The following is a 15,169-nucleotide window of genomic DNA, read 5'->3' on the forward strand; positions in this document are numbered from 1 at the left end:
AGATAACTAACACGTAGGCCAGGTCGAATAGAAGGAATAGCAGTTAGGCAAGAAGAAGTAGAAGTCAGGCAAGAGAGTAGGAGTAGAAGTTAGGCAGGAAGAATGAGGGACTAGGTGTGAAAGACATTCCAGGTGGATGGAACAGCCCATGCAAAGGCCCGGAGGAAATTCACGTATAGAGTGTGTTCTTCGGGGAGTCTTGGCTGCCTCTGGGGCTGTCTGGAACGGGCTAAATGTGCCTCTGTCATTGCAGGGACGTGGAGAAGGGAGAGCGGCAGGCGGTCCCCCAGGCCAACCACACAGAGTCCTGTCGAGAGTGTGGCCGCGTGGGACCTGGACATGCGAGGGATTGTCCTCATCGAAGTCATGAGGATTCATTTGGCTTTGAGAGGCGGGAGCAAGAGGAAGAACGGTACCGTTCCCAGAGGGACCCACTGGAGGGCAAGCGGGACAGGAGCAAGGCTAGGTCCCCGTACTCGCCGGCTGAGGAGGATGCCTTGTTCGTGGACTTACCTAGTGGTCTGAGAGGCCAGCAAGCACAGCCCCAGCGGGCAGAGAAGAACGGGGTGCTGCCCGGCATGTATGGCCCAGGAGAGCAGAACGGGACCGGCGGGTATCAACGGGCCTTTCCTCCCAGGAACAACAATGAAAAGCACAGCCAGAGGAAGAGCAGCCTGGCCCAGGTGGAGCACTGGGCAAAAGCCCAGAAGGGAGACGGCAGGAGGTCAGTAATGGACTCAGGATGGCTGCTACTCCTGAGCATAATAACATAACAATAGGAGCTATCATTTCCCAGCACGTGCTGAGGAAATGCTGGCCTTAAACTCTCCACCTCCACTAGCTCCGTAAATTCCTGTAACAACCCTGCAGGGAGAGGGTGATATCCCCAAGTTACAGACAAAGAAACGGGGGCTTGGAGAAGTGAAGGAACCTGCCCAGGCCACGCAGTAAGAAACAAAGCCAGAGTGCAAACCCGGGTCTGTGAACCTCCCAAGCCTGTCTGAGATCACATCAGGTGGCTTCTTGGTTCCCCAGCGAGTGTGCCTTGAGACAGTGGGTATGTCGATAGTAGCCGATCTTCTCCTCTTACTCCACTCCTTCTCTGCATCCGGGAAGTATTTGCAGAGATTAGAGTAAATACGGATCCATTTTCAATTCCAGGCACACAGAGAAGTGCTTAGGCACTGTTGACAGTAGGCTTTATCATACCTATTCCTTCAAGAAGTGTTTTTTTAATTATGTGGGGGGCATGCAGTTTTTGCTATTTGCAAAGCACTGTTTGTACTTTATTACAATTTTAGATTAAAAAGGGAACTTTTCTGAACGTGAAGAATTCAGGGTCACCGGCTTCCGCATTTTCTCCAGAAGCCGCTGTGTTTTGTCCTCCTTATGAAGACAGTGAATTATTTCATCATCCTCGGGCTTCTAAAACCAGCCACTGACTGAAGAAGAGATAGTGAAGCCCTGGTACTTTCAGAAAGCTCCCCGGGGACTAGAGGGGCTACGGTGGATGTGCCAGAGCTCAGACCAAGTCTGCCACAGACTTATCTGCCTGATAAACATGTTCTAAAACCCATACTACATTGTCCCTGTTGGTGGAGCCCAGACTCTCCCTCTGTGGGCTGTGGAGGCATGAGTGCTCCTAAGGGAATAGCCTTGGCCTCTTTCCAGGCGTGTGGGTGTGCTGCGTGTATGCAGGTTGTGTAACTTCTTGAATGTGGTCTAGGTGGGCAGTTGTGAGTTTAGATGGTTAGTTTAGAAATTATCGTGGAAATCCCCCGGTGAATTGGTAGACATTGTTGTGGGACAGACTAGGAAAAGGAAGACTTTTGGTGGCGTAGCTAAGATACATTCCCATTCCCACCCTAGGACTGACCGGGTGTCAATTCCAGTTCACATTTCGTGTCTTCTTAAAAACAGAAAGCTACCTCCCAGAGACACAGGGGAGAGAAGCTTCTATTCTTGGTGCTGGGCTAGGTAGACCCACCCCTGGAAGGTGATTCTAAGTGCCCTCACTGCTGAATGAGGTTGGAAAGCTAGCAGGCATTATATCATGTAGGTCTCCTACTCCAAGGTAAAACAATTTGGATTTTATTTGAAAAAGCAATAGGAGAATCCACTGGAAAGTTTTAAGCAGGTAAGTGATGTGATCTGATTAATAATTCAGGAAGAAGAGCCCAGGGAAGATGCTGTTGCAGTAGTCCAGGATGGTAACAGTGGAAATAGAAAGAAAGAGAAAGATTTGAGATACATTTTGGAGGTTGAAACAGCAAAGTTTGTTAATGAGTTGGATGCTCAAGATGAGAGAAAGGGAGGAACAAGGATGATCCCTAGTTTTGACTTGAACAACCAGGTGGTTGCTGAGACAGGGAAGGCTTAGGAGGAAGACCAGGGGAAGTCAGTGTTCCCTTTTTGGACAGTAAGGTGTTTTTTGTTTTTTGTTTTTTCAAAGATTTTATTTATTTATTTGAGAGAGAGAGAGTGAGAGAGAGCATTACAGGGGAGAAGGTGAGAGGGAGAAGACTCCCCATGGAGCTGGGAGCAGAGCCTGATGTGGGACTTGGTCATGGGACTCTGGGATCATGACCTGAGCCGGAGGCAGTTGCTTAACCAGCTGAGCCACCCAGGCACCCTGGACAGTAAGTTTGAGAAGCCTATTAGCTATCCACGGGAGATGTCAGGTAGACAGTTGGGTATGGTTTATGGTGTTGGGGTTTGAGTTCTGGTTAGGAGCAGTCACCACATTGATGGCACCTCAGCGCTTAGGAGTTAGCAGCAGAAGGGGATCTGGGAGAGGAGACAGTGTGGTCAGAGAGAAGCTACTCATGATAAGTTGGCTATTTTCTCTTGCAGGTCACATGTCCTAGGAACTGTAGTCAATATGGGCAGGCAAGGGGAGGTAAAAGCACGAGAAATCATAACTAGGGGAAGATAGGAAAGCTAAGGGTTGAGCTCAGATGAGCCTGTATTTCTTTCTAAAGAGTTTGGATTTAGTCTTGGAGGCCTGTGAAAGCCATCGATGGTCTGAAAGGTATTGGCAGGAAAGAGGCATTGGGACACCCGGGGAGATTTTGCAGCCTGGACAGTTCTGACTACATGCCAGCTCCAAAACAGCAGGTCCATGTATACCATGAAGAAATCTGCCAGGTGATTCTGATGTGTCCTGCCCATAATGCAAATGGTAGTTTGTAGTGATTCCTTACTCTAACTCTTAAAAGTTTTTTTTTTTAATTAATGTATGCACATAATTTAAGGATTTAAGTAGTATGGCCCCCATCTCTTCCTACTCCTGATTTCTGTCCCTTTGAGGCAGCCACCTTCAATTCTTTCAGTAGTTTTACCAATTTATTTCTGTATTTTCAAATAAGATACTTACACAGCTCCTTCTTGATTTTTCAATTTTAGTTATCAATAGACATTTTACTCTAGAAGATAAAGTTTGAAGTCTCTTGTTCCCCGCTGTGCCTTTCCAATAGACATACACTTACCCTTATCCTGGCTTCACAATATAGCATAATTTTTGTACAGATCACTAGTCAGTTTTTATATTATTATGACAATATAAATATTCACAGCTGGGCCATAATGTACTGTAATTAAATTTACTTTGTTGAACAATTTTTTGTTTTCTGATGTTGATAATTTTCACACTTGTGGTTTACTTAGTTTTCTTTGTACAGATTACAATTTCATCACCAGATTCATAGCTGCATGTCTAAATCTCCCTTTTTTCAGTAACCTCAAATAATCAGTAATCCACTCACAAAGTAAATAAAGAAATCCAAATACCAAAGATAAGTACTGAAAAACAAGTGTCCTTCTACTTTATTTTGGAAACCTACTTTCACTCCCTAAAGACCAACTACCTTGTTAAAGAAAAATTAACCCTGTCCTTCAGCTTGCTTTTTTCATTTGATGTATCAGTATATACGCAAGTCTGTATGTAAATATCTGAATGTACTCTAGCTGTCTTTCCATATCAGCACATACAGGCATACATCATTAATTTGAAATAAGCAGAGCAGTCCATTGTATGCATCTGTAGTGGTATTTAGACCATTCACTATTGATGGACAGTGAGGTTGGTTACAAACATTTGCTATTACAAACCATGCTACAGTGACTATCCCAGCCTCGTTATCTCTGCGTATGAGTACGCGTGTACTTAGAGAACAGATTCCTTGAAGTGGAGCGACTAGATCAGAGGATATATGCCATTTTAATTATGATAGTTATTACAAAATTGCCCTCCAAAGTGTCCTAGTTTGTCCACCTGAGAGCTAGCACTGAGTCCAGCACTGGGAATTACTGTTGCAGGTTAACTCCTTGCTCCAGTGACCACATGGAAGGTGGTCGAGATGGAGAAGGGTCTGGAAAGAGGCAATGATTGAGTATAATAAGGTAGTCATAGCTTGGGTAGGAGGTGGGGAAGACCCAAACTGAAGCAGTGAAGATGATGAGACTTTTGAGGAGGATGGGTAGGATACACAGGTGTTGAGGCTGTGTAGGTACGAGACTTGGTAAATTGCTTCATCTAGGCCGGGAAGGTGAGGAGGGCCACAGGTGGAGCTGATATTTAATAGTTTGACTTGGGCTTGGTTAGTAGGTAGATGTGGTACAGCCTGGAGGTCAGGAGTTTTAACAACACACCCTTCCCTGCTCTGATGTGCAGCCAGGCTGGAGAATCCGTAGCTCAGAGTGAGCCATAGCAGAGGGCCAAAGGTGGAACGCTGAAGCCTCCAGCCCAAGGGGTGGACAAAAGCAGTGTCTGTGAAGGCAGTGAGCAGGAGATGGGTGCAGGGGCGGGGTCGGGGAGCAGGGAACTGGAGTGTGAGGGAAGGAGTTTCGTTTAGAAGGAGTCTGGTTTGTGCTGGGCATGAGGACTTCTCCTTGGGTTGGTGCCTTCTAAGGAGGCTGGGAGCCACTGAAAGAGTGTCTGGAACCTTAAGATTTCTGCTGTCTTTTGCTCAGTCACCGGGGATTTTGGTTCCACCGAACGCCTTAGTGGGCTTACATGGGCAGACATGACCCATTCTTCTGAGTGGAGCTAGGATTTTCAAGTTAGGTTAGGAGGCACAGTACGAGGAGAGGAGGACAGGAAAAAATCAGAAAAGGTCTCATGGCCAGTGAAAAACCCTTTGTGGCAGGGGCACAGAAAGAACTTTCAAAAGCTGTGTGACTGATAATGCAGTTATAAGCTCTTGGTTGAAATGTCTCTACGTAACTGCTTCTGGCAGCCCACAAGCCTACGTTACTCTACTACACACAAGGGCCTGTGCTTGGGGCTCCGGGGCACTCAGGGGAGCTAAAGCATGATGAGTCCATTGCAAAGTAGACGACAGGGCTGGGAAAAGCATTGGACTTTCCTTGCATCTGAGCTGGAAGTTTGAGCCTTTCTTATCTAAGGGGCAAGGTGACATGAGGTCTGTAGATGAAAACAGTTCATTGGCCTTGGAGGTCACTGAGTGCACAGCGAGAGGAACTTCAGTCTAGTGATAGAAGTAGATCTCAATGGGCTGAAAGAAAAAAGTGAGGACTTGAAGACACCCTTTTGAGAAGAAAGCTGTCAGTGAGTAAGCGAAGTGCATGGTCTCTGATCATTCACTTATATCTGGAAAGGATTGCATCTTGCATTCTCAGAATTGCTGTTTACCTTAATAATACATTTGTATTTTCTTACAGTCAAGTAGTAAGTAGATCTGGCTGCTTAACGAAGGAGCTTCCAATATTTGAAAATACAGAAGAGGGATGGCTGTGCTTTGTATGATTAAGACTATGCCAATCTTGTTCGATTGGGCACATTAGACATAGGAAGGAGGGTTATTTGCACTGTAATATGATCTTATATTCGTGGGTCTAGACCACACAAGAAATTATTTCTAACTGTTCTTTTAGTTCTTGGAGATACATATTGTGTTTTCCATCATTAAACTCCTTTAGAATGATGTTTTGCGAGGACAGACTGACATACCCTTAGAATTCTAAGTTCTAAGAGATTGTTTTGAAATTCTAGCCTTCCATTTTTTCCCTCTGGTATTTCAAGTAATTTACATGCCTGTAATAAAAAGGCAGGGGTGGGGATGGAATCAGGGACTCAGCTGTTACTGTGAGGAACAGTATAGAAAGTGAAAGTCCTGCACAATTAAATGTGGACTGTAGGGTGAGGACTATCTGTTGCATACGTAATTGGTTATAGAAATTGATTTTACATTTTGATATGACCAGTTTGTAGTGGCTGTATGAGAATATCCTCTTTGGTGCCTTTTGGAACAGGGAGGCCCCTTGGAACAGAGCAGGGTATGAGGGCAGGGGACCTGGAGCTTTCTTTTTGGGTAAGGTTGGATTTGGTGGCCAGCACATGGATCTGCTCTCAGGGGCAGAGATGCTCTGGGTACTTCCTGCCTATTTTGGGGGGCTCTTTACCTCTTCTTGCAAAACTTCTTCCTGTGTCCCTCACTCTATCATTGGTTAGTTTTCTTGGTTTGGCCTCTGGAGCTCACCATTGCACTGGGATTTGGGGGGTTGCCTGCAAATGGCCAGCAGTGAGGGCTTGGGAGTATGGCAGACAATGCAGAAGCAGAGGGCATAGGCTAGAGGATGAAGCTGAGGGCTTTGGGGCACCACCCTGTGGGGGAACTCTGACTGGCAGGCTGGCAGGCACCGAGAACAGGTTGCAAAACCAGACTGAAGGGGTTTGGGAGCAGAGCTAGGACGTACTTTGCATAGTCTGAATTTTGCATCAGTCAGAGTGAACAATGGTTGATAAAGTTGTGGAGTCCCCGGGGGAGGCCCCCAGCCTGGTTTCTGCCACTGCCACCATTGCTGTTTGAGGATTCAGCCACTGCCCCTTGCTCAGATACACAGTCCCCTCTGACTTTGGGAAAGCAGTAGTAAACCCTGCCACCTAGTGGCAAACAGACACGCTAGCCAGACGCCCTAGACAATAATTGCCTCCCATAATTGCAAAGATAACAATAAAAAGAGAAGAAATCTACCATTTTTGAATGACAACTATTTCTAATCCGCACAACAGTGTTAGGTTCTTAGTATCCTCATGTTATAGGAGGGAGAGTGAGGACATAAAAGACATTTACTGAGGTCATAGTGAGAAAGTGATTAAATGAGATGAATTTAAGAATAGTTAGAATAGCACTTTTTTTTTTTTTAAGATTTTTATTCATCTATTTGACAGACTGAGATCACAAGTAGGCAGAGAGAGAGGAGGAAGCAGGCTCCCTGCTGAGCAGAGAGCCCGATGCGGGGCTCGATTCCAGGACCCTGGGATCATGACCCGAGCCGAAGGCAGAGGCTTTAACCCACTGAGCCACCCAGGCGCCCCAGAATAGCACTTTTTAATTGGCCACCTGGAGGGCTTGTTAGAACACAGGAGGCCGGGATCTATCCCCAGTGTTTCTGATTTGGCAGATCTGGGGTGGGGCCTGATAACCTGCATTTCTTTTTTTTTTTTTAAGATTTTATTTATTTATTTGACAGATAGAGAGATCACAAGTAGCCAGAGAGGCAGGCAGAGAGAGAGGGGGAAGCAGGCTCCCTGTTGAGCAGAGAGCCTGATGTGGGGCTGGATCCCAGGACCCTGAGATCATGACCTGAGCCAAAGGCAGAAGCTGAACCCACTGAGCCACCCACGTGCCCCTAACCTGCATTTCTAACGAGTTCCCAAGTGGTGCTGATGCTGCCCATCCAAGACCATACTTTGGATGCACTGGCTTAGAGCAATGGCTAGCTGGTTATGCATCAGGACTTTGTCAGACTGTGGGCAATACCGCAGAATGCGAGACATAGTTCCTGCCCTCTGAGGATTTACAGGTTGGCTGGGGAAGAGATGTCTTTCTTCCAAGGATGAAAAGGTTGCATCAATAAAAAGACCTTGGACAAGTTTCCTACAACATAATAACTAGGTCAGAGCAGAGTGGAAGCCCTGAGAGCTGCAGAAGTTCTCTCTGGGAGGAGCATAGGATAGTGTCATAGAAAATGAGTGAGATTTGGGTGGACAGGGCAAGAAAACCCCATAAAGGTAGGGGAGGGAAGAACAATACTATGAGAATAAAGAGAGGTAAAAGGGAGAACCTATTGAGAAGTAGCTTCTGTGCATCAAGCACGGAGGCTGCATTTTCTTGTCTCATTTACTTTTCAGAACAGTCTTATGAGGGAGATAGTTCTGTCCTCATGTTGCCTACAGGTGAGGAAGCTGAGGCTCAGAGCCATCCAAGGGTCATCTAGCCAATGGATGGTAGAGCGAGCATTCAAACCCAGGTCAAGCGCTCTCCACATTTTCCCACTCTGAGAAGTAGCCCAGGTATGTAGGAGGCTAGGTGGGATTAGGGTAAGGCTCTCATTCCTAGATCCCAGCAAGTGCAGGGGTGCACCTGAGTGGATGTGCCTCTTTAACTGTTGGGCCCTAGATGCCTGGCTTGCCCCAGCCCAGTCCTGTTGGAAAAGCAGTGAGAAAACAGCAGGACTGCAAGGTGGGTTGGGATCAGGTGGTAGAGAGTGGTGAGTTCCAGGCTGAAGAGTTTCGATTTTATTTCATAAGCAGTGGGGAGTCATTGACGTTTTTGGAGCAAGGGAGTGATTAGATCCAAGCAGTTGACTGTGTTCGGTGTGGGCACTGGTTAGGAAGGTCTCTGAGTGATGTGGGGAAGATGATTAAATTAGTATCTGGACTAGAGTAGTAGAAAAAGAAAAGAGCTGGTGCCAGCCACTTCCATTAAGGGCCTCCGGAATTTGGTGTGAGGATACCAGCAGAGGGCAAGTCTCAGTGACCGAGGAATTAGGAGGCATTTCCTAGGAATAGACACACCCATTTGGAAGAGGGGACTGATAGCGAGAGGGAGAGGAGGAGGCGGGTTTCATCACCTTGAACCGGAAGCGTTCGGTGTGGGGTAGCTAGGCTGCCTGGTGGGGAGGCTGATACTCCCAGGTGGTTGGAGACCAACGGTTTTAGAGTCCTCCGCATAGGGAGGGAGTGACCGAGGTCCTGGGCATCTGCTTCGATTGTTCTTTGGGGCTTCCTCGTGCCTGGCACTGTGGATTTACCTAGCCATGTTTCCAGCACAATTCCGTGCTGGTTGTCTTACCCGTCTTCCTTCTCTCTCCACAGCCTACCCCTGGACCAGACCCTTCCTCGCCAGGGTCCCAGCCAGTCACTATCCTTCCCAGAAAATTACCAGACTCTGCCTAAGAGCTCCCGATATCCCTCAGGGGGCTCCTCGCCCCCTCCCCGCGACCTGCCCAGTGACTACAAGTATGCGCAGGACCGAGCCAGTCACTTGAAGATGTCGAGTGAGGAGCGCCGGGCACACCGGGACGGCACGGTGTGGCAGCTCTATGAGTGGCAGCAACGGCAGCAGTTCCGGCATGGCAGCCCCACGGCGCCCATCTGCGCCGGTTCCCCAGACTTCACCGACCAGGGCCGGAGCAGAAGCATGCTGGAGGTGCCCCGCTCCATCTCTGTGCCTCCATCTCCCTCCGACATCCCTCCTCCGGGCCCCCCGAGGGTTTTCCCACCCCGGCGGCCACACACGCCAGCAGAGAGGGTCACCGTGAAGCCACCGGACCAGCGGAGGAGTGTGGACATCTCCCTGGGGGGCTCTCCCAGGAAGGCACGGGGCCATGCCACCAAGGTGAGTCTCTGGAGGGCTGGCAGGCAGTGGGGTTCAGCATTAGGGCACTAGGACCCTCCCATGGTTTGAACACTAATTTGAGCAATTTCAAATAAGGAGAGGTGACACCTCTGTGGTACTTTTAGGTGCCAGGTGCAATACTAAAGGCTTTCCTTTAATGCTTTCCACACCCCAGTGAGGTAGGTGCTATTATGCCCATTGCACAGATGAGAACTCTGAGGCATTAAGAGATGAAGGATCATCCAACTGCAAGTCTGCGGGAAAAGATGTCTGTGTTCAGCCAGTTCAGTAGTTTATAATAACCCATAATAACCCGACTTCAACTTTACTTCTCCAGGGGGCTTCCCCAGTTTACTGTTGTTATAACCCAGTAAGAAATATGTGGACCCCCCATTTCGCAGATGAAGAGGGGTAGTGCCGTGGGCCAGGCCATGTCGGCAGAGAGGGGCGGAGGGGGCAGAGGTTCGGCCCACAGGCTGATCTCCTGTCTCCCCTACGTGTAGAACTCCTCTCACGTGGACCGCCGCTCCATGCCCTCCATGGGCTATGTGACCCACACAGTCAGCGCTCCCAGTCTCCATGGAAAATCGGTAAGCCGCCCCTCATCTCCCCTGCCCCGTGAATGTGCTACTGCCTGCAGGGTGCCGGCTCAGCCGGTGTTCCCTGACCCTGAGCCCGTCACCCGCAGTGTGCTGGGCAGCCGTCAGCCCCCACATTAGAGATGGGGAGGCTGAGGCTCAGAGAAGTCCAGTGACTTGCTCCATGTCATCCAGCTGCCTTGGGCTCCTCCAAGATCGGAGGAAGAGCTTAGGGGAAGTGAAGGAGAATGTGGGCTTTTCTTCTCTTTCAGGCAGCATTTCCCTGCAGCATTTTCCCAGCGTCTCTGCCGTTAGCTCCTCTCCTCTTGTCCAGGTCTTTGCTTTGGTTAGTTAACTTTGCCTTCAAAGAGCACTGTTCGTTGCTGTTTCCTAGAAAAAAATAAAAAATAAAAAATAAAACCTGCTTCCTGCAGCCCCTTTTCTGCCAGCGCCTTTATTTGTCCTGATGACAGAATTAATGCAATAATTACTTAATGGTGTCACATCAGTGCTGTCCCGGCCCCGGGGTGAAGAGTAATTATAGCGTCGTGCTCCTGCGGTGGCTAATTTCCTCGTGATGTGTCTACACACCTGCAGCTGGAGGAGCTCTCGAGGCTTCTCACCCGCTTACGGCGGCACCAGGCGCGGCTGGCCAGCGTGCGCAATCTCGCCGTCGGCCAGTTACTGCAGCACCAGCTGACATGGCCCGCCTGCCAGGTCAGCGCTGCTGGGCTCGCTCAGGGCCGGGGCCTCCCTGCTGCGGGGCAACGGAGTGATGTGCTGGCCCGTGTTTTCTCGTGCCCATGCTCTCGTCTGTATTTGCTATCTGGCTCGTCCCCTCATTCCCTGCCTGTCTGCTGCTGGTCGCTATTGCCAGACGCTGCGCAGGGGCGGGGGGTGCCCACGCCTCTGGTGCTGGAGAGGGGCCTGCATGTACCGTGAGGGACCTCAACGGTGGCTTCTCCGTCTGTGAGTAGTGACTGCCAGGCTGATGTGTGGTCATGTCTGAAGGGCTGTGCTGGCTGTCATCCTTGTTGCCACCATGGCCACTCCTTGGGGTGCAGAAAGTTGTGTTTCACTGGTGTCAACCCGGAGGGAAAAGGCAGGGTGTCCTCTCTGATCTGGACAAAGCATCCTCATGTCCCTTATCCTGGAGAACCTCACTGTACCTTGGAGAGGTGAGGGAGGACAGGGGTTACTGCCACACGCAAGGCACGGGATCCAGAAGGGGAAGTGACCTGCCTGGGACCCCTCAGCCAGTGGCATGCGGGCTGGAGCCCAAATCAGGTCCTATCTGCCATAGTGTTCTAAACCTTCTGGGACATGGAGGTTTGCAGGCAAGCTCCTTAAGCAGTGGCCAGGGAATTGCTCTCCCAGGCATCTTGAGCAGCTTGACAATGTCCATACAAGATTGGTCCCTCTGGACTGCATGAAAGTAGGCAGGGGACAGAAGAGGAAGATGACAGGGGTATCACCTTCTTTAACTGTCCTGTTTAGAGGGACCCAGGAAATGTGCTTGGAAAAATGAATGTGAGAGAACCCAAGCAAAACCCCTAAGTTGTGAATTTAAGAGAATTTTAACAATATTCCTCTGCTCAGTCCTCCTTACTGCTGTTGAAAGTGTATAGGGACTGGGCTGATTGGGGGAGTAGGGATGGGTGAGGGGACAGTTTAGAGATGGAGATACCATCTCAGAAGTCACCAGTGTCCCTGTCAATGGTCCTTCAGGTCTTCTCACGCTTAAAAGCACAGCCTGAACATCTCACATTGTTTACTTGTTTGACATCAGAGGTGTAAACAGGGCCTTCTCCTGCAGCTCTGGTTTGCCTCAGTTTGCTGGGAGACCTCTTAGCTGGTTGAGAAAGTGCTGCCTGGGCCATTTTTCTTAAGCATTTACAGCCCCTCTGCCTAACAGCTTCTGTGGGCTATTAATGGGAAACACAGGTCCTAGAAAATGGAAGAGTCTTTTGCTTATTGTCACTGTTCCTGGTAATTACACTGAAGAACTCAACAGATTGTCAGAGACAGTGTAGGCAGATAGGTCTGACACTGAAACTTCCTCAGCTAGCTCCTGACATGGTCCCATGCTGAGCAAAGGGAGCTGAAACTTCCAGTAGCTGCTGGGGCTTATCATCCTAGAACCCAAGGTCATGTCAGGACCCACCTGGGTCACCAGGTCATCTCCCTGCCCCTTTGAGACATTAGCCACACTAATCAGAGGGTCATTTTGCCTCATGCATATTAAGTGGGCCAGTGAAAAGGTTTGATGACAAGGATTGGAGCATTGGTGATTATTGGGTCCCTAGCTCAGGGGTTGCCTGTCCTCTTCCAGCTAGACCTCTCTAGTTCTGTCTCAGGAGCTCACTACTGGCCTTAGCTGCTCTGCTGTCCTAGCCCTGTGGTGGTATGTGTGCTGTCTCCTTCCTCCCCCATCAAACTGCACCCCCCACCCCCGCCACCCACCAACTGCAGGACTAGCTGGCTTTTCCCCACAGTGACCTGCAAGATCCTTCATGCTCAAAGAAGGCTCTGGGCTACACTGAGACATTTGTGCTTCCTCCGTGGCTGCAGATGTTAGCCCGCTATGTAGTTCCTTGACCCCGAAGCTGTGCAGTGTCAAGGATTCATACACGAAGCCCCAAATTTTGGAAACCCTTGGTGTTCGTAACTGGCTTTTTTCTCTCTTTGCTTCATTTGAAGGCTGATGATACCTACCTCCAGCTGAAGAAGGACCTGGAGTACTTGGACCTAAAGGTGAGGGATGTCAAGCATCTTGCCTCCCTTGGACATGCACCTTTCTGAGCGTGTCAGCCTCATGGAGCCTAGCCCAAAGCCAAAGGCTGTGCAGTTCTTATCAAATCTGGATCCCAAATGAAGACATCTCCTGTCTAAATCGGAAGAGTTTTATTTCTTATTACCTTGAATGCTGGGCTCAGTTCCTTGTGAGTTCTGCTGTAAGATTTCAGTCTTATGAAATGAGGGTATGAGATCTTGATCTCTTCCATCCTTGGTCAGGACCCAAACAGTAACTAGTTCCTTCCTCAGAGGTTTGGCTCATAGGGTGCCACTGACGTGTGTTTTCAGCCACGAGTACCTTGGTGGCTTTTTTTGGTTTTGTTGCTGGGGGAACAGGTTCCACACAGAGTTCTGCAGTGCTGAGGCCCACTGTGGTGTGCCAGATGGGAGCCCCCGGTATGGTTAGTCTCCCGTCTGCATTCAGGAGAAGAGCACTGGGCGCCTCGCTGTAGGTGAGAAAGCGTCAGGCTCAAGATCAGCCTTCAGAGCACAGAGACTGAGAGAAAGCTGGCGGAGAAGTGTGAGAGGCATTCTACGTGAAAGAGGGCTGCTATTGTTTCCTTACCCTGGCTCTCTGAAAGCTCCCACTGTGAAAAGCACTTCTGATGCCTAAACCATGAAATTGACTGAAGGAATGTGACCTTTAATTAACTGTGGGTGCGAGAGAGTGGGGGCGAGCTGTGGAAGGACACCCAGGCTACTGCCACAGGGTGTGCCTCCCCCAGCCCCTCTGGGTACCTGACTTGAGGTGTCTTTAACATGGGGATTGTCATCCAGCCTTGTAGAAGCGAGATGACGAACATTAGGCCCTGTGGTAGCAGATGCAGGGGACCTGTCCACACTGAGACAAGCTCAGAGCCTTTGATTGGGTATCAATAATTAGCTTCCAGATCTGATGAGCACTTGCTGTATAACCAGCTCTAAAGAAGCCTAAGGGACATGTAAGAGGAAAAATGAGACTCTCTGAGTCCCTGAGAAACTCCCAAATAGTCTGGGTTAGAAAAAGAAAATCTCCCAAAATAACTCAGACTTGTTTATAACGAGTTTACAAAGATCTGTCTGGCCTAGTGCTTGGAGTTGAGATAGTGAAGGTCACCGTGGGCTGTGATGCTGGGAAGAGTTCTAAAGGAGGTGGCATGTGTTTAGAGCCTTGAAGAGCCAGAGGGTTTGAGTTGATTGAAATTAAAGGGAAGGGAACAGTGGGAGCCAAGGAGAGACAGGGGGAGAGTGGTGTGGCCAGGGCTGGAGGAGGCAGACTGTGCATGTTCCTGATCTTTAGGAAGGAGGGGTGCAGTTAATAGAAGTCAGACTTGGCTTTCTGACATGAGAAAAATAAGGGGGGTTCCCTCAAAACCAGGACATTTTCTAGCTTATGTGGTGGTTGGATCACACAGAGCACAAGTGAATATTGTAAGTTTGGTAGTCATGCCTCAGGATGCAAAATGTGCAGCCTAGCCCACCCTGCTGTGCCCTGATTCTGGGCAGGGTCCTCCCAGCATGCCCACCACCCCCACCTGGCCTGGAGAGAGGTCCACCTGCCCTGTTTTACCACCTTCACCTGCCCTGTGTTACCACCTCGTCTCCATTCGCTGGCCTCCCCAATAGCCAGTCACCATGCCACCCCTTGGTTCTTCTCACCTCTGCCCCAGGGCCATGTAGTCAACTAGACGTACTTATGGAACATTCACGATGTACCTAGGCTGTTAAGAGAGGTTTGGCTCCCCAGCAGCACGGGTGTACCTTGAAACAGTCCCCAGAGTGCTTGGTGCATGGTGCAAGAGAGAGCTTAGAGAGTCCAGACTAGAGTAATAGGAAATCTCTGTCTTCTGGTTCCTGTTTATATGGGACAGCAGAAACTCACACCTGGTCCTGGAGGGAAGATTCAGTTCAGGTCTGTTTTATTTCAAGATCATAGAATTTGAGTTAAAAGAGTTTTAAAGAGAGAAACTGAGGCACAGGACAGCAGGGCCTGAAGTCCTTGGGTGTCCTGACTACCTACAGAAGCTTAGTAACAATAGAGGGTAAAATGTGTGACGGTCACTGTGTTTTACTTCTGTTAAATTATGTAAATCCCACAGTAACCCTAGAAGGAGGGTGGTGTTATCTTTTTTTTCACTGACTAAGGCTCTTTCCCAAGGCCACATAAATGGT

General features: G+C 49.1%; 1 protein-coding gene across 2 annotated transcripts in view; it reads left to right on the plus strand.

Moving 5' to 3' along the window:
- PLEKHA7 (pleckstrin homology domain containing A7) overlaps positions 1–15,169 on the plus strand; it is a 214,173-nt gene that overhangs the window by 165,523 nt on the left and 33,481 nt on the right. For both annotated transcript variants that reach the window (XM_080815472.1, XM_080815473.1), the window contains exons 10-13: positions 254–724; positions 9,122–9,644; positions 10,148–10,234; positions 12,923–12,976. In XM_080815472.1, coding sequence (XP_080671598.1) covers positions 254–724; positions 9,122–9,644; positions 10,148–10,234; positions 12,923–12,976 — 1,135 coding nt within the window. The remainder of the gene's footprint in view (positions 1–253; positions 725–9,121; positions 9,645–10,147; positions 10,235–12,922; positions 12,977–15,169) is intronic.

This window comes from Martes martes (genome assembly GCF_963455335.1).
Source record: "Martes martes genome assembly, chromosome: 10".
Classification (NCBI taxonomy): domain Eukaryota; kingdom Metazoa; phylum Chordata; class Mammalia; order Carnivora; family Mustelidae; genus Martes; species Martes martes.